The 27,964-nt window shown below is 39.1% G+C and overlaps 2 protein-coding genes across 2 annotated transcripts in view; both read left to right on the top strand.

Annotated features, from left to right (window-relative positions):
- The window catches only part of oxct1a (3-oxoacid CoA transferase 1a), a 48,670-nt gene extending 44,522 nt beyond the window's left edge, over positions 1-4,148 (top strand). The window contains exons 16-17 of the mRNA XM_067612745.1: positions 3,010-3,111; positions 3,207-4,148. Of these exons, the coding sequence (XP_067468846.1) occupies positions 3,010-3,111; positions 3,207-3,242 (138 nt within the window). The 3' untranslated portion in view covers positions 3,243-4,148. The remainder of the gene's footprint in view (positions 1-3,009; positions 3,112-3,206) is intronic.
- Positions 4,149-8,506: 4,358 nt separating this feature from the next.
- On the top strand, positions 8,507-27,312 carry plcxd3 (phosphatidylinositol-specific phospholipase C, X domain containing 3). Its single transcript, XM_067612734.1, has 6 exons — positions 8,507-8,805; positions 18,788-19,044; positions 19,289-19,462; positions 22,558-22,733; positions 23,469-23,570; positions 24,685-27,312. The coding sequence occupies exons 1-6, from the start codon at positions 8,703-8,705 to the stop codon at positions 24,839-24,841; spliced, it is 969 nt and encodes a 322-aa protein (XP_067468835.1). The 5' UTR covers positions 8,507-8,702; the 3' UTR covers positions 24,842-27,312.
- Positions 27,313-27,964: the final 652 nt, after the last annotated feature.

Below are 27,964 nucleotides of genomic sequence, written 5' to 3'. Positions count from 1 at the left end.
TTATTTCTAGTCCTATTTTATTATTTTCACATTTGTCTGAAGCATATTTCCTGAATGACGGTGGCTTGTCGCTACATGACATTCAGCCCACTTCCAGACAGACAACACATGGGGCAGACGAGCAGCTTCTTAATGACTAATGTGCATCAATCTGGTTAATGATGATGGTGACTTTGAGGACTTTGAGGAAAGGTGACTCAACAGTGTTTCACAACAAAAAAGGCTGCAACAGTTGCTTTTCAGTAACAAACAGTTTTTCAGTAACAAAGTGTAGATTTCGGAAACTAGATCAGTCAATGTTTAATCACTTTGAATTATATTTTTCCAGAACATTTTCTGTCAAGGGCTGTACAGTATCTATGTAACATATGACAAAGTATGAGCTTAGATGACATAGCACCTGCCACATCTTCAAGCCACGTTTGCACCTCTGATGACCACCTCTGACACATTCTTTACAAATCTTTAATTTTCTGTAATCACTTGCGACATGTGTCACAATTAGAGATGCATGTCAGTGTCTGTGTTATCCATAGACCCATGTTCCTCGTGTCATTCCATCTGTCTCGCTATATTGGAGTGAGATATCAGCCTCCTGCCCCATCAGTGTGTGTGTGTGGTTCTAATGAGCTCAGAGTCCTGACAGGCTTTGTCTGGATGTGACTGTGGCTTAGCCTGTCAGTCCCTGCTGAGAGAAGCAACAGGACCCAGCACGGTTGACTGTGTCTGGCCCGTCTTCATAATTCATGATTTTTGCATTGTGCGCATGAATAGGGATAATGATATAATTCCAGTTTCAATTTTGAAGAATAATTTCATGAGCCTTACAGTATGAACATCTATATAATTTGTCACTTGAGACTGGTGTTATGAAGCAGCAGTTTATTGTAAACTAATCATATTGTCACATTCAATTTGAGACAAAAACTTTGACAGTAATCCTTGGCAATCTAAATCCATTGGCTATTATCCAACAACTTCTTAATGGTGAAATCTTTTTTGCAGTAAATAACTTGCAGTAGGTTTGTGAGATTCATGTTGGAATTTAGAGCTATATGCCTATTTAGACTTTAAATCAACTTACTTAACTGGTAGCCTACTTCATGTATTAGGGTTGCAAATAACTATTTTCTTTATCAATTCCATAGGGTGAAAATGGTGAAATGGTGAAAAATGGCCATTATAATGTCCTACAGCCCTAATTAATATCTTCAAATAGCTTGTTTTATCCAACCAACAGTCCAAATCCCTCAAAAATATCAATTTCCTATCATAAAAGACAAAGACGAGCAGCAAATCCTCAAAACTGACAACCTGGACCTAGGTAATGTTTGGTGTTTCTGCTTGAAAAGTGACTAAAAATAGTTAATTTAATGTCAATCTAGTAATCGATGAATCGACTAATTTTGCTAGCTCTTAATTTATTTGAATATAATATCCATGCTAAAAATTAAATTTCTCCATACAAATTTTTGGCCACTACTATGTTAACTTGGGAAACTGATACATCCACAAAACAATCACCCTAAAAGTAATTTCCAAAAATAAATATTCTAAAATAAGTTAAAATTTAAAAAGTAAAAGGGGTTTTCTTATTGCCCTCTACTGTCTCATGTAGTGGCTTCATGAAATTGCATCTGACATACAGATCATGTTTATGCTGAAAAACTAAACCCAGTCTTTCAGCAACCAGTAGTAATGTAGGTAATGACAGAGTACCGACCCATAATTACAGTATTGGGGATCAGACAACATTCACTAAATGTATAACATGAATCCAAGCAAGAAGAGAAGCCAAATCCAAACTTAAGCGTTAGTTTCAAGAGATGAGACACTCTGGAGAGAACAAACTATGTCAGGCGGATGTTGTAAACACAGAAATTGCTCATATAATGAAAATAATTATTTTGGCTCACAAAAGAAGGCTTTAAAGTGATAATAACAGGTCTGTTGCTTGGAGGTACTCTACAAGCATTAGTGTATGAGATTGATTTTCTTTTTCATTGCTTCTTTTCAGAAAACAGAACGGTACTTAGTTTTTTTAAATTTCCAACATGACTGGTACTTTGCCCTTCAGTGTAAATGGCAGGTTTTGACAGGATTCTTCACAGTAATTTATAGAAAGTTTCCACTTTCCAGTCTGGTCTGCAAGACAGAGTCCAGACTCTAAGATGTTGAAATCTCAAGGACCCTCATTTGTGAATCATGCAGACTGTGTGTTGTGCGTAAACCATATGTAAGCTTATCTGTAAATATAGAATCAGATTAATGGACATGTGAAACTCCTTGTGGTAGAGAAGTGTCATCATGGGTAAATGGATTCCAAAAACACAGAAACTCAAAATACTATTTTAGCCATGTCAACATAATTGATAGATGGTTGTCAACTATGGTACAATACCTGAATACATGCCTGACACTCTACCCAGTGTTGCTGCAGAGATAATCTAGTGTTTTTAGTTGGGTTTAATGGAAATTGAGATATTTATTTGCTCTGAAATCAAAATGTTTTTCAGAATGGGTTTCTTTTAGGGTGAAACTCACACAATTTGCTTCCATTATTCTTAATTAAAGTGATGTTCTTTCATGTTTCAACTGTTAAAAGTATTGCAGCAGTTAAAAACTAATTGCACATTACTTTGCAGCTTCAGAGTGTCACAATCAGGGACGGTGCCCTTCACAGACATGCCACCAATAATTGCAGCTATTTTGTAATCTACAAATGACACTGAAATGGTACTCTTCCCCCTCTTGGCACTGATTTTTTTTTTTTTTTTTTTTTTTAAAGAGAGACTTGCCATCACTTTAGGGTCACTTTGATAATTGAAGCCTCCATATCCTTGTCTGTGACCTCAGGGACTGCAAATCACAGGGTTCAAACACATCTATTAAAAGAAATACTCATTGAAATCATTTTGTCTTTCTGTCTTATCACCCACCCCATCTAAACATCCCATCCTTTTTGCTTTCCCTCCCACTCTCTCTTTTTGCCCTGCTACTTTTCACCAGGCTGTGTTTGATGTTGATAAGACAAAAGGCCTGACTCTGATAGAAGTTTGGGAGGGACTCACTCCTGAGGATATCAAGGCATGCACTGGCACACATTTTGAGGTGAGTAACATAACAGATTGGTTACCAGCATTATATTTTTGTTTCTGACATCAAGGATTGTAACCATGTGTTGTGTTCCATCTGGTGTCTTCTAGGTGTCACCCAACCTGAGAGCCATGCAGCAAATCTAGAAGGGCATGCAACGGATATGAAAGGGGTTTTTCAGTTTGTGTCATTTCATTTGTCTGATAAACAGCCGCTCATTTAGTAACACGAGACAGGTAAAATAAGCTTACAAAACACAAATGTTCAGGTTCAGGTACTTGGTAATCAGCATCAAGCAATCAGAAGGATTTAGTCACCACTAATATTAACTGAATGTGATGTAAAGGTTCCAACATGCACGGTTATTTTTGATCTGACAAACAATCGGGGAACATTACATTGTTGCCTATTAAACCACTGAGTTATTGATTTTCACTTCTGTTTGTACAGCTATTGCCAAATAATGCCTCTGAAAATAACATTTAAAACAGGTATTATTCTCTATATGTTCTCTAAAATAAATGCAACTTTGCTGGTACTATGAACAAAAAATGATAGAAAAACTTAACAAATACTTCATCTTGTAAATCATATTTACTGCAATATCAATATGTTACTGTAACAAGGTAAAGGGAGCTGAAATGTTTTGAACTTAGAAAACAAATGTAGGTCAGGTGAATCCTCATTAAGTACAGAAGGAAATGTGTATGTAGTTACGTAAACTTGTGCTACACCAAGTAATAAAAAGTACTTGGATTGGACATCTAATATTAGATATATTTTTGTGTTGTTTTTCATTTGGAAAAGTAAGGTAGATGTAGTTAAAACATCTGAAGCATGTTTTAATAATCACCTCTGCCACAATGTCAAACTGTTTGAACTATGTCTGTCTTTCTTCTCTCAGCCTCAGAAATTTCAGTCGGAAGGCATACCATACATTTCAGAAAATATGAAGCCTTAACATTTTTTTACTCAGAAATGTGCTCTTCCCCTGCCTTTGTACATACAATAAAATACAACCTTGTGTGCTGAGTGGAACAAGCAGAATTTTATCTTTTTTTGTCTAAATCTCATTATTTCTGCATAAAAACAACCTTAAAAAGCAGCAATTGTTCTCTTATATGTTCGGCTCATCAAATCACACGTTGATTGAAAGCAAATTACTGCTTTGAGAGTGATGGCTTCTGACACTCTACAGGTTAGAGCTTTCTATATATGGATGTTGGGCTTGCATTGACATTCTTGATGGGATGTCTCCACTCGAGTAGAGAGGCCCTGCCATTACCTGCGGGGCGTTACATAACTGAAGAATTCAGCCAGTGGGCTTTTAGGTTCAAGAAGATCAACTAGGTTGGATCATCAAGCAGAAAAATGGAAGAAAGTGACAGGGGCTGTTGCCACAGGCTGTTGATGTTAATCCAGCACATCCTCTCATGAGTCAAACTAGAATGGTATCCTATAAGCCCACATATTGTAACCTATTTCTCATACTTGCACCGGAACACAGTGAACAAGGGATTTTAGAAACATGACAGGCTTTCACTTGAACAAATGGGTTTGAACTTGAGCAGTGCTTGAACTTAGTTTTTTTGTCACTGCAAATGAAAACATTAAAACAAAACAACATAACTGAACTTTGTTTTAATTTTGAATAGGTATATGAACTGATATTTATTGAACATTGTGGCTATTTTGTACACTCAGGGTGGTGGCAAGCTACCTGGAATAGTGGTAGAAAACTAACATTAGAGCTATTTTAACTCATATGTGAAGGGGGCTTTCACAAAACTTATCCAACTTACTTCCAGAGTATGTTTAGTGTTCCTTTAATTGTTTTTTCAATGCAGATAATTTATGGATGTTGCATCCAACAAGGAATGATAGTAATCAATGACGATAAACCATAGTGATATTAAGTCTATATCTGGGCAAAGCATATTTGACAGTAATCTTAACGTATTTTGGAACATGACAGTGAAAATAATTTCTCATAATGCAGGGTGGTTATGTCAATATCAACAAAATTGATCTTGTGTGTCCACAACGGTTTACAGTTTTGCACAATTGCTAAGACATATTTCTTGAAACCTTCCACCCTTTTCTCAAAACTCTAAACACAAAACAAAATTTTCAAACTACATTCACAAAACCTCTGACTCCTCTTGCAAAATCAAACAATCACCTCGAAACAGTTTTATCTGTGCTCAAAATCAAACTGTTTTCAGATCATACACACAGCCGGTCAAAATAAAAACACTACTGAGCATTTATTGCACACTACATCAAAAAAAAAAAAGGAAAACACAGTGTTCAGGGAATGTAGCTCCAGAATAAAGTGTTCATTTATAATACAGTAAATGCATTTTGTGTTTTCCAGAAGAGATATTCACAACTCAGTAACACCAGTTTAGATATTGCATACTGTAAGTACTGCAAACAATACAGTATTGAATCTCTATGGATTCAGCACTTGCATACAGTAAAAATACAGCACTGCAAAAGACAAAGACAACATGTAAATGAAAAGCACATTAACTCTGGTGTGCCAGATCCAGCCTTGGCAAAACTTGACACCTTTGTCACCACAGGCCAATTCCATGGTCTGTAGGGGATTTTCCCTGGGATAGGTTTCTCGGTCATAGACCTTCCACTGCCATGCAGAGAAAAGCTCTTCTATTGGGTTGAGGAAAGGAGAGTATGGTGGAAGGCAAACATTTATGAATCACTGGTTGATGTGGAACCACTCCCACATCAGGACACCGTGGTGAAAACTGACATTGTCCCAAACTACAAAAGACAGGATGCTCTGGCTGTTCATGATCTTGCTGCTCACGCCCAAACAAGACATCCCAAAGACCCCCCAGAAATGTAAGTAGATGTTGGGTGTTATATGGCCCCAAGGTGGCATGACAGTGGAGAACCCCACAATTATTTATGGCTGCACAAAGTGTCACATTGCTACCATGCTGGCCAAGGACTTCAACAATGGCCCATTGGCCAATTATATTCCTGCCTCTCCCTCTCCTCTTTGTCAGATTGAATCCAGCTTCATCCACAAAAATGTATTCATGAGGTCTTTTCATGGAATCCAATTCAAACACTCTATCCGTAAAAATAGATAAAGCTTTGTAAGTGCTACAGAAAGATGCTGTAGAGTGTATGCACTTCTGATTTACATACATTACAATATAGTGCAGCTTGACAGTATAATGTAGTATTGTACTGTAAATAATCGGCACTGAATGTGTCAGTCGGAATGAACACATATTTGCATATACTGAAGTTTTTGATCTTTGACCCTTTCTGAGTTGTACTCTGTACACTTGCCTGATGCACACCCTGTTGCATTGGAGGACACGGTCAGTGATGGAAAGGCTGACACTGTTGATTCCTTCAAAATTTGCATTGTGTTGAACAACTCAGTGCTGTATATCATGCAGTCTAATGGCATTGTTTTGAAGGACCATGTCAACAATGAGAGCCTCTTGCTGTTGGGAGAACATAGGAGTCCTTCCACCCTCACATGGCAGTCTTGCAATTCTACAAAAGGGATTGTGTTCCCCAACCCCCCCAGTCTCCTTTATATTGGCAAAGTGATGTACTGAAACATCTGTGCAGTGTAAACTTTCAATGACCAAAAGAAATAATTACTACACCAGGCAATTACATGTTCTCTTCTCTGAATCTCCTGATTATGGTGGACACAGAGAATCTGATGAGATTGAGTTGTACTCTTTGTCCTGCTTCCCTCATTGTCATTCCATGAACAAGAACATGGTCTATCACAGGTGCTCGAATGCTGAAATTACTGTTTTGGTCCTGGTCTTGCTTGTCTTCTGCCTTGTACTCTTCGTCCACCACCTCTTACACGCACTCTTTCTCCTCTGCCTCTCAGATTGTTTTCATCCATTGTTGGAATCAACCTTGAACTCACCCGTGCCGCCTGTGCACTCTGAACTGGCTCATATTCGTTTCATCACATCATTAGCAGCAAGTGTGAACGAGTCATTGAGTGTAAGCTATGACAGCTGTGCTGTAATTGTGTTAAACTTCTGCCACCTGTGGTTACCATTATGCATCACAAGTGCATCACAGTGCAAAATGTATTTCAGTGAGTGAGAATGTGTTTTGAGTTCTGCAACAAGAAAAAATGAGTTCTGCAAATTGTGTCTAACTAGGTGAAAATTGTTTTGCCAAAAGATTGATCTATTCAATAAATAGGTTCAGGCCACAGAGCATTTTGTTCAGAGAATGGGGTTTAGTGTTTTAGCAATGCAGAAAAACTGTAATATGATCAACCCTTCCTCTTGTGTTACTTCTCCACCATGAATACAACCAAATGGGAAATTGAAAAACGAAACAAGAGTCCTCAGTAGTTACCTGGTTTGCCTTTGTCATGGCCAGCCCTGGACACAGGTTTGAAAAGGCACTCATATGAGAAAAGGTCAATATAATGTTCAGCCAAACAGTGGGATAGGTCTATATACCTTGACAAATATGAAGTTTTTGGTGTATTTTACCAATGTGACCTAGTTTTTTGAATGACTAATGTTTAGATGGCCAGCCAGCTCATTATCACCACAGTGAAAATATGTCAGTTATTCATTGTCACTGCCATATTAATTGCAGTGATAATAACTGCCATATGGCTCCCAGACATTCAAGTGCATGACCTCAGACGTGCGCCTGGTTCATTTGGGAATTACAGCAATTTCAATCTCAGTATTAAAAGCTAACTTCCCTTCCAGCCAGGAGGCTACTCGAATTCTCTACAAAAAGCACAAAGAAGAATATAATAAGATGATTCACCTCCCCAATACTACAAACCCCCTCAGTCCCTCCGAGGATACCTGTAGCCTATATCCAGCTAAAGATACTGTTCCTTAACAAGCTTTGGCAGCTTAATCTTTGAAGGCTTTTCATTTCATTTTACTTGAAAAGCACAAATTATTATATCCTTGATAAGCACACAATTCTGTAGTGTTTTTTAAAATGAGCTTGATAAACCCTTTGACATGTACACTACTACACAACCACATTGTCCCAGATGTTTAACATGCGCCCCTCAAATGGGTGTCCTCACCATCATGCTTTAAATCCATAGGAGGAAAAGCGTGGATTTTGGGTAGTCTGTCCTCGTTTTGTAGGTATAGCTTAAGCTAATCATAATAATTATTAATGATGCTATAGATTAGTAGTATTTTTGCCAGATTAAGTGTAAAACTGAAACGTGTATTCGTTACAATGTTATCAGTGCAAATTACTGGAAAGACGAATGATGCCATATTTGGATCCGTCGATCCGCATTTTCATAATTGTGCTACCCGCCGATGTGTAGCGCTCAGGGGGGTGTGGACTGGATCGCTCTCGGTCGCGCTGATGTGTGTGTGCGAGAGAGAGACAGAGACAGAGAGGGGGAGTGTGTGTGTGTGTGTGTGTGTGTGAGAGAGAGAGAGAGAGAGAGTGAGTGAGTGTGTCTGTCTGCCATAGAGAGAGAGAGAGAGAGAGAGAGAGAGAAGGAGAGAGAGAGAGAAAGAGAGAAAGGCGCACTCCAGGTTGGCGCAGGCACCGGTCCGGGAGAACTAAGCGTTGTGCACGGCGGCAGCATGGCTTCCTCTCACGGGAGAAGCGACTTGCGGTTTGCAGACTGGATGGCAAGTTTACCGCAGAGCATGCACACTATCCCGCTCACCAACTTGGCTATTCCCGGTAGGTGTTTCTTCATGTGGCACGAGTGTGTTCGGGTGATAAGGATGTCCACCTCTTATATCCGCGTGGATTGCATGGTTCATGTATTCTAGCCTACTAGAAGATAAATAAATTAATAAATATGCTACGACTTTTAACATTTAAAATCTTTTAATACATTTTATGCTTTGTATGTTTCTACTTTGCATCCAGTGAAACTCTCATCACCTAAAATATGGCTTTAGTTTCATTGCACTTTGTTAGAACAAAGGGTAAGACCTGTTGCGCAATGTGAGAGCCATCTATTTCGAACAGTTCAGCTCCCTCGTGTTATGATCCGCTGTCAGATGATAAATAACAATAAGTATTACCCAGATGATTTATTTCTCCACTTAATATTCCAAACGATGGAGGTGTCTGAGGAGAAAAACTGCTACAGTCACAGTCTGAAAATTCCGAATAGCCAGATGAACCATGCTGCTCTGTTTTGTGTAGCACTTTTGGCGTTTGTATTGGGGTGGTGGCCACAGAGGAGAAAAGAGTGGGAGTGGGATGGGTTCAGTCTGTGCACTCAGATGATCGCAGCAGCACTTCCCATTGAATATGAGCTGTTGGATCTTTTTAACCAATCAGTGCGCAGGTCTCCCTAAACTCCATTCAAATTGGAAACGCTGGTTGTAAAGCCCACCACTGATGTGACTGATGGCATGGCTTATTAGCAGCCAGATAATTCCATATCTGCTGCCTAGTGATTATCACACCTCCACATAAAGCGCTTTCATTCTTCATTTTCTTGCATTTCTAATCCTTTGTGCTCACCTCTCTCTTTTTCCCCAAGTCATCAGTCTCAATCTCTCTCTTTCCCTTATCTCTCCATCTCTCTTGCTGTTGAACTATAGAGCTATACACACCAGGTATTTGTTCAGGGTAGACATGTGAAAAGATAGCATTTGATGCAGATGGCTCAGTATTCAATGAGGCGGGGCATGGTACCAGCATTGACCACTGCTCTGAAGGATGTCAAAGACGAATGCAATTTATCATGGATTCAGTCAGATACTGGCCATACACGAGAGACAGAAACAGCATGGCATGTAGTACATGTGTATAATTTTGCTGAATCACATGACATGCGCTGTGTTACACCACAGTTCATCCATGCCAAGGCAGCATGGGAGCATGCTCTGTCCCATTTAATTACGTATCATTACGTCTTATTGGCCCTGCAGCCTGCAGCTCAGCTGCTCTCCGTCTATCCTCCATTTGGATACAGATTCTGTAAACATCCTCCGATTCTGTGCACTTTCTTGTGTTTGTGTGCACACATTTGGCATAATGTTTGTCAAGATAAATTCTATAATCTGCAGGATTTTATGAGAACCTATTTAGCAACAACCATGTGTTCCTATAGGAGTCTGATTTCTGTCAATAATGTCTCATATTTCATATCCTATTGTCTCATCTTAGACCACAGCATAACAATTCTTTGTTCAGGCTAGAATAAAACTGGGACAGACAAGAAACAAATGAGACAACTGTTTCATATCCTCCACAAGTTTCATTCTTCCTTGTATTTAGAAAAATATGACATTTATGAGGTTAGAATCCTACTGTACAATCCTCAGCATCCAACCACTGATGCCTCTAACTCAGTGATGCTATTTATTTTTCAGAGAAAAAGTTCACCAGCCAACACAGCCTGAATGATCCAGGACAAAGTATTTTGGCAATTTGGAGTACTCTACCATGTGGGGGTGATGTGATGGCATGGTGCTCTGCTGTTGCCAAAAAGCTAAACAGTCCCCACAGTGTATGTGTTGCCAGCCTCACACAGCTGTACTCATTAATCACTCTGTATGATTGGCAAGGGATTTATTTTAAGGTTTTGTGGTGACAGCAAAGACTTAATTAGTACTTGATTTTTTATGATGTTTTAATGGCATCTATTTGTAATGTTTCAAGTAATTGATATGTGAGCTAATGCAGCCAAATGATTTATGTAATATAAGAGGATACAGTATATGCATGCAATATATTATAGACAGATACAACATATGCTGTGTGATACATAGTATCTACTTAATACTATCCATATGTGCTGTTGCCTCTGACTTAAATTTACCTTGCCAATTTCTATGTAAAAATAATTTAAATGACAGGTATGCTGATTTTAGACTTTCACCTCTGCAGTAAATACCTTATTCAGGGTGATCAAATGGTTAGTCAGTTTATTTGTTCGTCTCTTTATTTGCATCACCAATATTTTGGGGAAGATCTAAGGGATCTGCATTTGGAGATATAAACTGCTGCCAATCCATGCAGCCTTTTAAAGCAAATAAAAGAATCTTAAAGTCAATTCTGTATTTAATTTGTAGCCAGTGGCAGGAGGCCAGTACATGGTAGATATGGTCTCTGTTCTTGAGGAGCCCTGCTGTTGCATTTTGGACAACCAGCAGGCGAGACAAAGCCGACTGACTGACTTCCACTGACAAAGAGTTACAGTAATCAATACACAAAGAGATAAAATCATGTAACACAATCTCCAGGTCCCTAAATGAGAGTTAGTGTTTTAATTTCTCAATGGGGTGGAGAAAGCTACTACTCAGGATATATTATTGGTTATACAGTTGGAATTGGAGGGGGCAAATGTGAGGACCTCTGCTCTACTCTTGTTTAGTCAAAGAATATTTTAAGCCATACAGCGATCCTCAAGGCAATCAGGGAAGGTTTTTAAACAAGGTTGTATACAGCTGGATATTCTCAGTTTAACAATGACAAGAAATTTTACGTTTTCTAAAAACATCCCACTGGAAGTATATTTCACGAGAATGTAATAGACCCTGAAATGGAACCTTGCGGTACTCCACAGGAGATAGGTGCAGGGGTAAGCAATCATCCTGTCCGAAATTGATCTATCTTGCCAGTACAAGGCCATGACCTTGAATACCAACATCATGGTTGAGATGGTCCAAGAGAATAGAATGATCGACTTTGTCAAAGGTATCAGAGATCTCTAACCAAATTAAAATTGCATGATTTTCAGAATCCAAAGACACCAATAAATCATTTGTCACCCTGAGGAGTGCTGTTGTGAAACCTGACTGGAATTCATTCAGAAGAAGGGGGAGAGCTGTGGAAAGACAGCTTTTTCCCCCCAGAATCCTATATAACAACAAAAAAATTGAGATTGACCAGAGGTTATTGAGTACAGTCATATAGGCTGAGCTGTTGAGCAAGTCATTTAGAGTTATAACAGAGTTATATAGTTGTTTATTGTAGTGTGACTCACAACACTTCACAGCAGCCAAGTGCTTGCAGCAATTCATTGTGGTTGTATCATTCTTTTCTGTAAGAATAAAATACAGTTAAGAACATTTTAATGATCATAACCCATCTGGTCCTCCACTGGTCAGAACCACCTAGTTTGTGTTTGAGCTTTCAGACATGACTCAGCTCTTTCTGTTGGCCTCGCAACATGTCAACCTATGGAGTCAATAAGTCAGATGACCTGTGCCAATTCTACACAAGCTAATTGGAGAAAGAATGATGGGAGGAGCAGGAGAGGGAAGGAAAGGAAGAGGGAGTGGTGGCAGATTAAAGATGGAGATCATTAAAGGGAGGGAGGGAGGGAGTAGTTACCATTTTCTCTTCCCAAGCTGATCAGTGGGAGACATGGTGGGCTGTTTTTCTGTAGCTATTGTTAGATCTGCTAGGTGAGTGCTGCAGACTGCCTGGCTGTGCATTTGTCTGACTGAGGTGGTCAGCAAAGGTGTGCTGCTAGAGATACTGTGAATCTGTTTCCCTGTGGTTATGTCACCATGAAACAAGATCCACTGGAAGAAAAATTTCACTGCCATTGTATTTAAAATGGATTTTCAGTATTTTTGGTGTGGGTGTAGACATATGATTTGGAGTATGTGCAGATTTGCATGAGCATGTATCTGTGTCTTACCGGTGTGTACAATTACTGATATAATTGAATATCTCAATGACTGCTGAATTTAAAAAAAAATAGCTATGCTCTGGAAGGTGATTAGATAATCTAGGTCTTGTTAAAGATGCTTTAATTGATTTTTGGCAACTAAGGGACTACAGAGCTCCAATACTTTGGTCTATGACAAAATACTTTCAAAATGAATAACATTGTGATGATTGTGATGGTGCTGATTAGCAAATGCTAGTGTGTGAACATGCTTAACTAAGATGTATAAAATGGGAAACTGATCACATCAGCATTTTAGGATTGTGAGCCTTTTAGCATGCTGACGTTACAATAAACCTTAAAGGATGCTGTGCCTAACAATAGCCTCACAGAACTGCTAGCATGGCTGTAGGCTCTTAGTTTAGTCTTGTTTAAAAAATGGTTTTAGTTTTTACATATCAGAAAAAAACATACTTGAATAACATTTTGACTCTAAATGGTTTGATTTTATTCATAACAGAGTAAATATTGGCTGGGATAAATTAATTTTTCTGGGATACAACAATGCCCACATAATACCAAATTGTATGATTTGCATGAGTGGGCTCAAGGGAGACATATTTAGCCTCTGCACTGGCTGACTATAACAGCTCAAGGCTTTATCAGAGGTAAGAAATGAATAGAATACCTTGGGCTTGGGGAAAGGGGTGAAGGCAATTGTATTAAGTTAAGATATCCTCATAGGCAATAAAAACAAATCCATCACAGAAGGGGGCATCTTCAGTCTTGCCCCCTTGGGGCAGAAGGAAAAGCAGGCCCAGGACTTATAGCAGTAAATCTGCCCATCAATCCCTTGACTAGATCACTCTGCTGCCACTTAAGCCCCTGAACAAGGAGGATGAATGGTATCAGATGCCAGGATAAACACTAGTGCAGTGAGATGTTTAAAGGGCAGGAAATCAGCCAGCTAAAAGCCAATGAAAAACAAGGATGTAAAATTTAAAACAGACAAAGGAGAAAATAGTTTGGTGAGAATAAGTTGAAATTGCTCAGACACCAGTCTACTAATTTTGGTTTTTTTTTTGCTTTTTTTATTTTCTGCTCACCTGCAAACTTTTTAATTTTATAAATTGTTTAAGTAAACCCTTTATCAAAATATCTTTGAAACTGGCATAAATGGTTAGTTACGAATTCTCTACATGCTGTTTTGCCTCACCGCTGGCAGTTAATTGGGTTTCCAGCAGGAGGATATTTATCTTGATTCAAAAAGTCAAATAATTCAGCCTCATTGGAAATGTATGCGGTTTGTGTGCACTGCCACTGGAAAGAACTTACTCGAAAGAAAGAATGTAGCAAATTGAACAGGAGTTTGAACAGGAGAGGGCTGCAGAAAATAGATAGAAAGAGCAACACTTGAGGAATTACTATGAAATCATTCAGGAAGATTCATGGATCTCAAAGGCAGGGAAGAGGAGAGGACATAGGATGGGGAGTCTGGAGCTCATATTTATCTTTTAGTATCATTTACGTAGCTCATCTCAACCCTGTTCCTTTCCATTTCCTTCTCTCCTCTCCTCTCCTCTCCTCTCCTCTCCTCTCCTCTCCTCTCCTCTCCTCTCCTCTCCTCTCCTTTCCTTTCCTCTCCTCTCCTCTCCTCTCCTCTCTTCTCCTCTCCTCTCCTCTCCTCTCCCCAGCATCCTCAAATAGATCTTGAAAGAATCCATGATGTGCAGTAATGATTTGTGATGAAAAAGGGCATGAACCACCGGTGGTCATCTCTGAATGGCCTGCTCTCATTCAGTCAGAATGACTCAGTTAACACAGGTCAATACTCTAAGGTAACAGTCATCAGCCACCGCCATCCTCATTGCCATCATCCTCATCATCCTCATCATCATCATCATCATCATCATCATCATTAACTGAATCACTGTGCTATCATTGTCTCAGCTTGTTTCAGCCTTTATCTGTCTCTCTTTTACCCTCTGGCTCATTATCTCTCCTTTCACTTGCCTCACATCTTCTTCGCTGCAGTAGGACATCAGCCTCTTCATGTCTGTATCTGACATGTGATTATGTTACTGATGTGCAGGGAAAAAGAGTTCCCAAAGTTCACATTCTGCACTTTAGAAAGCGCTGTGCTGTTCGGCCATTGTGTCAGTTTCTTTGACATTATGAATGACTCATATAAAGAAAAAGCTGACATTCATTTGTATTATTCAGAGATTTTATTATTTTCAGTGCGCCTTTGTGTTTGTCCATTTGCATATCTTCACATCTATCAAAGCTAATTCCATTAAACAGCGTACGAGAAGGCAATTTGAATATTGTTTACAACAAACAGGTCATTCTAAATGATGGTCTGCTGCCCCTTCAATCAGTGTGATCAGACAGACCCAGAGCACATTATTTATGTATGTCTTTACCAATGAATTAGGTATTGTGTTATAAAGAGATTAAGGTTTTTTCACAAGGGAAATAATGTGCAGAATTATTTTTACCTGGTTATTAGTGGATTGCATTGAGGAAACAGTGGTAACAGTGGTGCTTGTTTAATTATACACACACTCCATTTTATAGCCATCATCTGAACCACATTTTTGTCATAAAAGTTCTGGCAGTGAAACATAAAAGAGAGTGAAAACCTGGTAAACATCTGCCTAATGGATGTGGAGTCTTAGATCTTGTAGATGCTTGCAAGAAAAAAAGATAAATGACTCAATTTGATTTGTATGAGCATTGATATTTGTTGTCTGCACTCGTTATTTCAAAAATTAAATGTTTCCTCACATTTCCAAATGAATGTGTTGCTCTTGAGACACAGTACAGCATTAGGGTGTAGAAATTACTTTACTTTCTAACATAAACAATAATTAATCATGTTCAGAACTCTGGTAGAAAAGTTTGATTGTGTTGGATTGCAGTTCCCACCTTGTCTGCACAGCTCTGTCTGCAGATTAATTTCTCTTATAGACGTTCTGCACACTTTGCAAAATATTTGGCCCTCCAGGGTTGATATCATTCTATTTTTTCCTGGTTAGATAGTTCCTCTCTGCAATGTAGCATAATGTACAGGCTTGATGTTATATATATTTAAGGCGATGCTAGTTAGCAAAACACAAATAAGCTTTATTAGTTTGCCTCAGGAATTCAGCTTTCATTACAATCTGATAAGCTACAGACTGTTGCATGATCCTAGGGGACTGTTGAGTTTAGTTTCTATGAGCTGTACTTCTTTCCCTAAGGTATCCTAACAATGAATACCCCAAGAACACCCAAGTCTTCACCTATTATGTCTGTTGTAGGACTGAAATCTGTTAACTGTTAATCGAGTAGTCCATCAACAGAAAATTAATCAGCAACTATTTTGATAAATAATCAATAGTTTAAATATTTTCTCAAGAAAAAATGTCAAACAATGTGTAGATTTGCTGCTTTTTATATTTGTCTGACAGTATGTGATTTAAATTGAGTATCTTTAGACTGTTAGTTGGACTAAACAAGCAAGCTTTATGAATTTCGATGGGCATTTTTCAACATTTTTCTGACATTTTATAGACCAAGCCATCAATAGATTAATGGAGAATATTGGTAGATTAATCGATAATGAAAAAAACCCTCAGTTGCAGTCCTAGTCAGTTGTGAGGTTTCGTTACAAAGCTTTCAGGACTGAAGCGAAATCACTGTCTGCAACAACAACAGAGCCAGCTGTTGCAAACAGTTAAGGTCACACTCTGTTCTGCCATGACCTGGGTGATACGGTTCAGCCTGTAGTGATGCTGTTTGCTGCCCTGCCCCAGGATTCAGCTGTCTACCCTGCTTAGGGTCATTCTCTGGCGCTGGAGTATGGATAGCTGAAGGTCGATTAAGGCTTTGTGTCTGTGTGTGTTCAGAGAGCAAGGGGGTTGTATGTTTGTCTGTGTGAAGGAGTGTGGGAATGTGATGAAACAAAAGAGGATGAGAAATTGATTAATTGATTGCCATTATGAGAGCAGGAAGAGGATACCAGAATTATTGTCAGCCTAATATGCATAATATGTGCAATCACACAAACACACATGCGTGCATTTACTTTTTTCTCATTCTCAAACAGTCATGGAAGGACAAGTGACCTTCAGACCTAAGTAACAGATTTCACCTTGGACTGGTTTCAAGGAAATGCTTAAGTGTCACCCAGGAAGGCATCAATGTATTGGCAGACTTTTACTGATACTAATGGGATGCCTGTAGAACTGGCTTCTTTTGTATTTTTTTCTTAATACAACTCTTAAAATGGTAGTTATGAAATAAGCTCCAATGGTAGTGAATGGGAATGTGATTGTGATGCTCAAGACATGGAAAAGTACATCTCAATCTAATCCATAGACTCCAGATGTACGAATTCTGTGATATTTTAGTTAGACGATGATGAGCACCACAGTTGAAGGGTCAACTTATTCATAGCAAGTACATTTGAATTTAAGCTGCAGTTCAACACCACTATCTGATCCAATCAGTCAATCCAACTCTGCCTGTAAAAATAGTTCTTAATATGCTCCAAAAAAGTGAAATAGTTGTCATCCAACTGAGAAATATGTTGAGTCAAAGCCAGTAGTTTTTTTTTCTTTTCTTAATTTTTTGTCTTTAATTTTCTGTCAAAAGATATTATCTAACCTCTTGAAAATGCCTTAAAACCTTCCCATTCATTTGATGATGAAATATCTAGCATATTATTTGCACTTGGGAAAATGTTAATCTGAAATAAAATGAGCAAAATCTAGTAAGTAATACAGTAAGAGGGAGTTTAAGCTCCAGTGTGATTGTGTTTTATTGAGATCCATGAAAACAATATCAGTCATAAGAGGAGAGAGGTTGGAAATAACTGATATATGTATATAATTCTGCTTTATGAATAGGATGAAACAGATACATGTGGAAATTTGAAGGATTTGTGAAAAATAGAAATGAGCCTTTCTGATGGGGTCTAAAATTGCAAATTGAGTCACTGAGGACTGGACTAATTTAGCAGAATGTGAAGGATTATTTACAGTGGCGGCATCTGTCCAGCATTGGATTTAACCAAGAATTAAAGTCTTTATTTAAAATGCACACCCAAAAGGACATAAAATATCATAGAGTTTTGAAAAAGAAACAAAACTTACAATGTCTGAATTGGAAGCATACCTCATACTGCATTTTGACCAAAAGAACAGATGCACTGAATAATCCACCACTACAGTTACATACAGTACCTGCAATTGGCATCAGTGAGCAAAGAGATTTGATTTGTGAAAGACAATAGCCATACCCTTTCCTACTGCTAACATGAGATCCCAAATATTGCAGATGTTTTACCACATTTGACTGGATTATAATCCATGCATTTCACACGGAGAAATTTAAGACAACCTTGACAAAAAATCCTCAACACAAGGCCCAACATAATTGTTGTTTATGAATCTTGCAACCACACCTCATGACCTTCCTCAGTGGATTGAGTTGCTCAGTTGTTAGGTCATGTGATAACAATGAAACTATCTCCATGACAACTGAGCATATGCTAAGGAAGGCCATGAGATGTGGTTGAAAATGTCAGAAATGCTGAATTGCTGTTTCTAAGGTCAAAAATATACAGTAAGCCCTTAAACTCAAATTAAGACAACCTATTTAAGACTATTGAGCTAAGACACTGTAACGTAGATTATATTTCACGAAAAAGTACGAGCAAACAATAACTGGTGGTGTAAAAAATACGTAGAAACCACCAACTGACATTAGAGAGTTCACTATAAAACTGTAACTTATACGAGAAAAACACAAAACAATAAGACATGCATTGTTGTTCTATGAGAGTTCTGCTCTGCCCGAGAAATGTGATGGATGAAATATATCAGTCTGTGTATGCACAGACTTGCTTTTTTTTCCAAGCTGTCAGAGTTCATGACTTACGACCACAGATGCTGTTATTCAGATAGTATTGTTGCCATGGCACCAGCCTGTTTCCCAGCACTGACCCCACTCTTACATCTGTGTCCCACCACAGATATAAAACATGCAGCGCTCAGTTACCTTCATGCAGACTCATGTTTGTATCCTCTCCAGGTTCCCATGATTCCTTCAGTTTCTACATCGACGAAGCGTCTCCAGTGGGCCCTGAGCAGCCAGAGACGGTGCAGAACTTTGTGTCTGTTTTTGGCACGGTTGCCAAGAAGCTAATGAGGAAGTGGTTAGCTACACAGACGATGAACTTCAACACCCAACTGGAGGCTGGGATCCGTTTCTTTGACCTACGCATCTCCACCAAGCCCCGTGACCCCGACAATGAGCTGTACTTCGCCCACGGGCTCTTCAGTGCCACAGTCAGTGTAGAGTTTTGGTGGTTTTTGTTGTGATTAAGGCTTGTAGTTGCTAAGAGATGTTGGTGCATTTGTATGTGTGGCAGCATATTTATGTGTGAGTGCAAACTGAGAGCTTAAACATACAAGGTCCTTCAGATATTTGAAGTACATCACAAGTTGTTTGCTTCCCTACATTTAGAATCTTGAATGTCATAATGGAGATAATTTACTTGTATTCACATATTTGTGCATGTGTTTTTTGAAGGTCAGGGAAGGTCTTGAGCAGATCAGTAGCTTCCTGTCAGCTCATGCCAGAGAGGTGGTGTTTCTGGACTTCAACCACTTCTACGGCGTGCAGAACCTGCACCATGAAAAACTGGTGGCCATGTTAAAGGAGGTGTTTGGAGAGAAACTCTGCCCAGTCGTCTTCGCCCAGGAGGTATTGTGAAACTGAAGGCTGTCAAATTACACTTAAAAGGCAATAGTATTTTTCAACCTTGACCCGATTGTCCCATCATTTGGGGTCTAAGTGACCAATGGGGATAAACATTTATTGAGTTGGTCCAGTATTGAGTGAGATCGCTTCAGCTGGCAGCCACGAAATGGGCTGCAATGTAATCCTAGAAAGTACATCCAATTAAAGTGCTTGCTTTTACCACAGACAGGCTCAGATTGTTATTATAAGTGTCTGACAACAAAAGTAAACACAGGAACTAGCCAACTGTAGCAGCATTATGGCTAACTGCATAGGGAAGTTAGGGTCATCCCAGGGAGTTGGACTAAAACCTGTCCTCAAACATTTATTTCAGATGCTTCTTACCTCTTCATTGAAAAAGGACACATCTCAGGCGCACATTTTTGTCTTGTGTTCAAAGGCTTCTCATAATTGTTGTTTTCCCAGCCCTTCGCAATAGTGGTTTCTGTGTTTTGATCACTTGAAGATGCAGAATGGTGGTTATCACATCCTTAATCATAGTTCATTTTTCCACTCAAAGTTTGCCCTTTGCACAGAAGTCATTTCCTGCTGTGTGCACAGGTTCCTCACATTCAATTGAATTCAGGGCACTTCTCAGGGCACTTTTCACATAGAGCAGGTCTAGACCACACTCTTTAATTTACAGAGAGAGAGACCCAACAATTCCCCCATGAGCAAGCACTTGGCGACAGCGGTAAGGAAAAACTCCCCTTTAACAGGAAGAAACCGCAAGCAGGACCCGGCTCTAGGGTGGCCATCTGCTTTGACTGGTTGGGTTGAGAGAGAAGGGGGTGGGGGGTGAGGGGTGGGGACACAGAGAAGCAGACCAACAACAGCAACAGATACATGACTAGCAAATACAAACAGCAGCAATGGCAGGAACAGCAGGAGAAGGACAGGAGAAGGACAGGAGAAGGACATCCTCACATCAGCATGGTTCATGGGGTTTCCTGCGGATGACAAAACACAAAGAACTCCGGGGAAAAAGTCAAGTTAGTAACATGCATTAATGGTAAATGAATACATGCAGATGGAGAAGAGGAGAGAAGAGCTCAGTGCATCAATGGAAGTCCCCCAGCAGTCTAGGCCTATAGCAGCATAACTAAGGGCTGGTCCAAGGTGAGCTTGGTTGGCCCTAACTATAAGATTTATCAAAAAGGAAAGTTTTAAGCCTACTCTTAAACATAGAGAGGGTGTCTGCCCCCCAGACTGAATCTGGAAGATGGTTCCACTAGAGAGGAGCCTGATAGTTGAAGGCTCTGCTTCCCATTCTAATAATCCAGCCTAGAAGTAACAAATGCGTTGACTATTTTTTCTGCATCTTTTTGAGAAAGGATGTGCCTGATTTTTGCAATATTACATAGGTGAAAAAAGGCAGTCCTTGAAATTTGTTTCATGTGGGAGTTGAAGGACATATCCTGATCAAAAATAACTCCCATCTAGAGTAGCTATATCATTAGATAATGTGTTTCTAAGGTGTTTAGGGCCAAGCACAATAACTTCAGTTTTGTCTGAGTTTAGTAGCAGAAAATTGCAGGTCATCCAGGTCATGCTTGGAGTTTAGTTAACTGATTGGTTTCATCTGGCTTCATTGATAAATATATTTTGGTATCATCTGCATAGCAATGAAAATTTATGGAGTGTTTCCGAATAATATTACCTAAAGGAAGCATATACAAGGTGAAAAGTATTGGTCCAAGAACAGAACCTTGTGGAACTCCGTGTCTAACTTCTGCCTTCAAGGAGGATTCATCATTAACATGTATGAACTGAAATCAATCTGATAAATAGGACTTAAACCAGCTTAATGCAGTTCCTTTAATGCCAATTAAATGTTCCAGTCGCTGTAAAAGGATGTAATGATCAATTGTGTAAAATGCGGCACTAAGATCTGACAAGACAAGTACAGAGACATGCTGCTTCTCTTTCTTCCATTTTCTCACATTCCACTACACTTCACCATGACATGATGATGTATGTGAAGAACTTGGAAGCAGGAACATCAATCAGCTATCAAATTCATCAACCCTTCACCAACTCCCATGCCATCGCCACCACTCTAAGATCATAGTTTTCTGTCAGGTTCTGCTGCTTAGAGGGAGCCTGATGTGAAGATAGGGTGAGGGTGAAGTGTAGAGAAGAGGAAAAGGCCAATGGTGGCTTGTAGACTCGGTGAAAAATAATGAACTTCTTCTAAGTGTTGTAGGGGCATACAGGGTGGTGTTTAAATTTAGAGCAAACAAAATCGACTGGGATTCTTTCCTCCACAGGTGTAATATTCCCTCCATTGCTCTCCCCCATTTACTCAATTTATGCTACTCTACTTTCCTACTTATTACCCTTTTTCCTCACAGTTGCTCTTCTATACAAAGTTAATCTACTCCACCACACTTATCCAGTAGTTGTTTGGTTTAAAGTAAAGGTTATTGTACAGCTAGAAAGTCATTATTACACGAGGGGGGATCAAAACCAGAAGATCTTAGGTATATTGGTCTTGACCCGGCTGACCATATATTTTTAATAATTTGTTGAATTATTTGAAATAGTATGTATATATTTTTTGTTACTATCGATATAGTAAGTAATTTAACTGAGATCTCCCATATATAGTATACTTGTGTCCATACTATATACTGTAGCAGAACTGAAATGTAAAATGATTGCTGGTAATCCTTTTGTCTGTTAACATTTTTCTGAATAAATGAAAACAAGAAATACATGTAAAACTGCACAAAAGTAATTTGTAGTTTTCATTCTTTGTAATTCTGTGAAATAGGATTAGCAATAGGTACAAAAACCCAAATTGAAATGATTCTTTATATTATTGTATTCTTTTAGTCCTTTATTTCTTTTCTTGATTATACATTACAACACTAGATATAAAAAGTGGTTGTTGTCTTCAGAAATTACATACCTTTTCCTATTTGTATCCATCCAAATAGACATGGAGCTAGTAAGTAAGCTGCCAGGTGAAGGTTTGAAATTATCTCTGTCACTCAGCACAGTAGGTGCTCTTTACTATTCAATATCCCTGAACACACATCTCCCTCCATCCTCAGGTGACTCTGCAGTATCTGTGGGAGAAGGAGTACCAGGTGCTCGTATTCTACCACCACCCCATGGCCCTGGAGGTGCCCTTCCTGTGGCCAGGCCAGATGATGCCTGCTCCCTGGGCCAACACCACCGACCCAGAGAAGCTGGTTCAGTTTCTCCAGGCCTCTGTCACTGACCGCAGGTCAGCCTCTGCATGTATTTCACAATGGACATGCAGTGTGCTTTATTCATGAGGTTAAATGGAACAGAATTCCTGTACTCTCTGAGTGAATGATGTTTGCCTAAAGTGACTGTATATGTATCATTACCTTTGTTTTATGTTTTATAGCATTATAAATGAGTCATAAAGTCCTGCCATGAATGGTCATTCCAGCATGATTTTGATTTGTTGTTATAACGAGTTCAGGAAGTAATGACCAATTATTTCATTTGCTGTAGTTTAAAATAGCTTACTGCTTCAAATAACATGAGTCAGACTTTTAAAAGAGAGAAATGCACAAAATACAACAATCTCTGGGTTCTGTGACACTTGAGCCTCTTAAAGAAAAGAAAATTTCCCACACTGAAGGCTCACTTGCAAAACATTGAAAGTAAAAATACGTTTAAACCCAGTGGAACAACGTTCATACATAGTACATCTAAAGGAAACTGCTGACATTAATGCGAAAGCATTTCAGGAAAACCTGACATAAATTTGCATGTGAAAATTTAGTGAAAGTTTTTTTCCTGTCATAATAAGACATTTTGCTTCTTTGAAGGCACTTAAAGTAATTAATTCTAAACTAAAAAATAAGTTTATTTATATAGCACCTTTGTAGATCAGATATCATAAGATGCTTCAAATAAGTAGATAACATGCAAAAAAGACTAGTGAAAATTCAGCAAAAATAAATTGTCTTCTTCTTATCTCTTGTAGGAGGAAGGGGACCTTTTTTGTGTCCCAGGTGGTTCTCACACCAAAGGCCAGCACTGTGATGAAGGGCGTGGCTAGTGGACTGAGAGAGACAATCACAGAAAGGTGTGTACACTTGTGTATGTGTGTGTCTGTGAGAGAGAGAAATGCAGACAGAATGAGCAAAATGTTTCACATTTGTGTTCAAAATAACCCTGAGATTGATTAAGATGCAGGGTTAACACCAATGGTTGCACAGGATATTATCCAATATATACACGAGCATCATGAGATTAAAATTATAGCAACACCTCAGGCACCGGGGGCCACAGAAGTGACAGGATTTACCCACAACAACTCACAATAAAATTGTATGGCCTTGGATGCACACACACACACACACACACACACACACACACACACACACACACACACACACACTCACACACACACACACACACACACACACACACACACACTCACACACAAACAGTAATATGTGAGTCATTGTGGCATTTTATAACTAAATCCAGAGGCTTGTTGATTTCTACAGGTTTCCCCAGGCATTTGACACTGACCTCATTCAAATTTTTTTTGAGCAGCTGCCAGAAACCTGAGGCAATGCTTCTCATCCTTCTCCTCCCTCTTTTTATATCTCCCCTTCTCAGTAATGTTTCCCCCCCCCAATTTACCCTCAGCATTGTCTGTATTTCACTCCCTCTTAATGTCACCAGTTTGTTAAAAGCCTCAGCAGCCAAACCATCAATTTTCCTGACTTGAATTATTCATTTGATAACTCCACTATCAGCCATCCTCACCAGGCGTTTGGTTACTTTGATGTAGGCATCCTTCAAAATTCCATCCATTCGTTTTGCCACACAGACTGCCAGTATAAGACTTAACAGAACAAGAAAGCAACCGCGAGGAGGAGACAACTCATAGAATTTTGTCATGCAGAAAGCTGGGCGAGGCATCTGCAGGAGTAAAACCCTCCCCTGGTGCTCAGCTCACATGAACATGTCCAGCAAGTGTTCAGAGTGTCATCCTCGCAGCTGGTGTCTGGCTTGCAGACATCCCATGCTGCGTCACAGAGATCTTTTATCACAGCGTGCCCCTCTCCGTGATAAACCAGCCAGCCATGAATCATCCCTTCTTCTATCCCTCTCTATATCTTTTGTGACTTTATTTCCCCCCCTTGTTCCTTCCCCTGACGTGTATGTGTTTTCATGCATTCCCCCAGGGCCTTGCCGGGAATGATGCAGTGGATCAGATCCCAGAGACCCGGGGAGAGCGGCATCAACATTATCACAGCTGACTTTGTGGAGCTTGGAGAATTCATCAGCGCTGTCATCACCCTCAACTATCACCTGGATGAAGAGGATGATGATGCCACCTGAGAGCCCGCAGGGGGCGTCAGGGAGCACAGTCACCACCACCGCCAGTGGCTGGGTCTGTGCTCTCACTCTTTTCTCTTTGGCATTTATTTCAGGAGAGGAGCTGCTCCTTTCACTTTATTTAGGGCTATAGTGAAATGAGAAATCAAATGGAAAGGGGGTTGAAGGAAGACAAGTTGGGATTTGGAGAAAAAACACTGGTGTTTGTTTGGAGCACTATGAGAATGAGGTTTTGTTTGTTTCCTATTTTTCAGATGAAAAATTGTTTTTTTTTCCCAAAGTGAGATGTTCATTTTCTTTACTTCCTGTGCTGTAAAAAATAACTGCTTTTTCCACACAAATGCACTGTTTTTAGGCTTACTACTTCATTAAGGGTAGGTTCCTCAGAGCATATCAACTTTCTGCTAAATGTATTGGTACATCATTCTTGGTATTCTGGTGACAGTGACAGTCTTTTTCAGAGGTTGTTTAAAAAAAGTCTGTGTAAATTAAACTATTGAAATGTAGGCCGGTGTAAGTAGCTAGCAATTGTTTGTCTTGTTTTGAAAATCTGTCCAAGAGAAGTTTTTTTTTTCTAACAATATGCGTCCCTGGTCAGATCACTGCAGGTGTTTCTGAAAACCTCATCCAGCAGCTTGAATACAGTGTGTTTAAAATGTCTTATTACAATATGTTTATTCAACGCGTAGACATAGAAGTGAAGTCAGCTTGCAGCCCAGACACCTGTGCACACTGGTTATCCATTAATTCAACTCCTCATTCCAAACCATAGTGAGAGAGTGTGTGCAGCTTGGCTAGCTGAGAAAAATGTACCAATTGTGTCATGTCTACTTTATCTTTGGTGCATCTAAACCAATTTTCTCATTGTCAGTATGTTTAAAACTTTAAGACAAGCATCAGCTTGTCGCTGCAAGGTAACTTACAAAAAAACAATTTGTTTAGGAAAGCTAGAAATGCAATCAATGCCACTAGTCATTTCTAATGGTTAGAATCCAGCGTGACAGATTTATTGGATTTTCTGGTGGGTGCTGAGTCGTGATAGCCAAGTATAAAAATACAGTACATCTGGCTACAAGAGTGTATCCACCGTCCGTGTATCTTCTGCTGAATGCTTGCCCCTTGCGTGAATCTATACTTACTGCTGTAGTGCAGTATACAGTATGTGAGTCATCATGAAGTGTATCATGTTATTGTGTCTTTCATAACAACAGGTGATAAAGTTGCTTAACACTCACTGAGAGACCCATTTTATTTCAAGTCAGAAAAGGGAAAACATCATAAGTTAGGACTCTGGAGGTCTTGATGTGACAGCACTGGGGGAAATAATACAATAAATCTTTAGTTAAGATCTAGCAGTAGCTCTCTGGTGTCTACTTTATGAGATGTTTCATGTTTCTCAATGTTTCCTAAGCCCTGGATTTCTGGTATATCAATACTGGTGCAATACATTTAGTACACAGTCCTTTATTTGTGTTTAATGCTTTCATTCTTCCACCCTTCAAGATGGAAAGGTACATTGACGTGACACCCAGAAATACAATGGAAATCATTTTATTGCAAGGTTTATACATTTATGCATGAAAAAAGAAATCGCATACTAGTCAAACATCCACACATTATGATCAGTGTGGCATTTTCTGCAGAGAATGTATTCTGTAAGGACATTGTTGTCTAGTTTGGTAATGTAAAACCAAAACAGAAAACTCAATTCTTTAGATTTGTGAATGTATGTGTCTTGTGAGTAACTGTGCCATTTCTAAAAGTCTTGTGTGATCGAGTGACTGAGTTTCCGCTAGAAGGTCATGTTTGTATCGTATGCTTCGGTGTGTAAATGAAGTTTTACAGTTCAAACAGTACTTCTTTCACTTCAGTGTGGTTTCATGTTAAAATGTTTTATATCGTGGAAAGTTTGTACATACTGTAATTGCAAATAGTATACTGCGGATAAATTGTAAAGTATTTGAATTATTGCGAAGAGTCATTGACAACAATTTCTTAACTTATACCTTAATTGAGCTTCTTGTTTTTCATATTTATTTGGTACTTCAGTTTCGTGCATGAACCAAAAAGTTCTACTTAGTATCTTTTGTTGTACACCAACAGGGTCCATGAGGTTTGTGCATCTCTCTTGTTATTTTCTGCATATCGTTCTTAAGAGCATGGGTGCAGCTGGAAATGTTTTTACCCTTTAAGACAAATCTCCAAATTAATTTGTTTTTTTAAATGTTGCTCTGCCACTTCCCCATTCAGATTAAGAATTAAACCACACAAATGAGCAGACTTGAAAAGGCTTGCAAATTGTGTTGTAAAGACATTTGTGTCTTCCCTGGTCCAAACTGTTGTCATTGCCTTTATGTTCTGATGTGAAAAGAGTCCTTTGCTGTTGTAAAACTCAAACATTCGTTCAAATGAAAGTGACTCTGTTCTAAGTGAAAAATGGCCGATCAAATAAAGCTTCTATGCCTACTAAGTGACTAAGTGAAGTATCATTTCCTGACCTGTTTCTGGCTTGTTGAGTGGTGACTGGTTGTTTGTTTGGTTAGTTAATGATTGAAAAAAAAACATTATTGAAGCCATTATAATTACATTTTAGTTTAATTCAATCAGCAGTACTCTAAATCTAAAGTAGATTTGCAGCTTTTAAGCTAACATGCCTGTATTTTATTCCCTATCTGTTCAGAGTATCATCCTAAAATCATCCAGTTACCAGGGTGATGAGGATGGAGGTGGGTGGGCAGCGGTGCCCAGGGTGACCTTGCTGAGACTGTGCTTTGTAATTCAGCGTCTGACATCCATTCTACAGCCAGGTGTGCTCACGAAGAGGCAACGGAGATAACTCAGACACTGAGTGGTGCTGTGTATGTGTGTGTGTGTGTGCATGTGTGTTCACGTGTGTGTGTGTGTTTTTAGTGTGCTTTGTAGCTCTCAAGTCTTGAAAACCTCAGTATCTTGTTGAGTTATTCTGACCTTCTGTCATGTGATTTAGACAGTGTAAGCTTGTAGCTGTCCCATAGGAAATCACTTGGAAAATGATCAAGTTATTTTTTCTCATAATATGGTTAATTGACTAAGCACACTTGCAGTTATCAGCAACATCATGTTACACACACATGCATATACTTCCCT

This window comes from Thunnus thynnus, chromosome 2 (assembly GCF_963924715.1).
Source record: "Thunnus thynnus chromosome 2, fThuThy2.1, whole genome shotgun sequence".
NCBI lineage: Eukaryota > Metazoa > Chordata > Actinopteri > Scombriformes > Scombridae > Thunnus > Thunnus thynnus.
The sequence above is the reverse complement of the archived record's forward strand: the minus strand, read 5'-3'. Positions and strand labels throughout refer to the sequence as shown.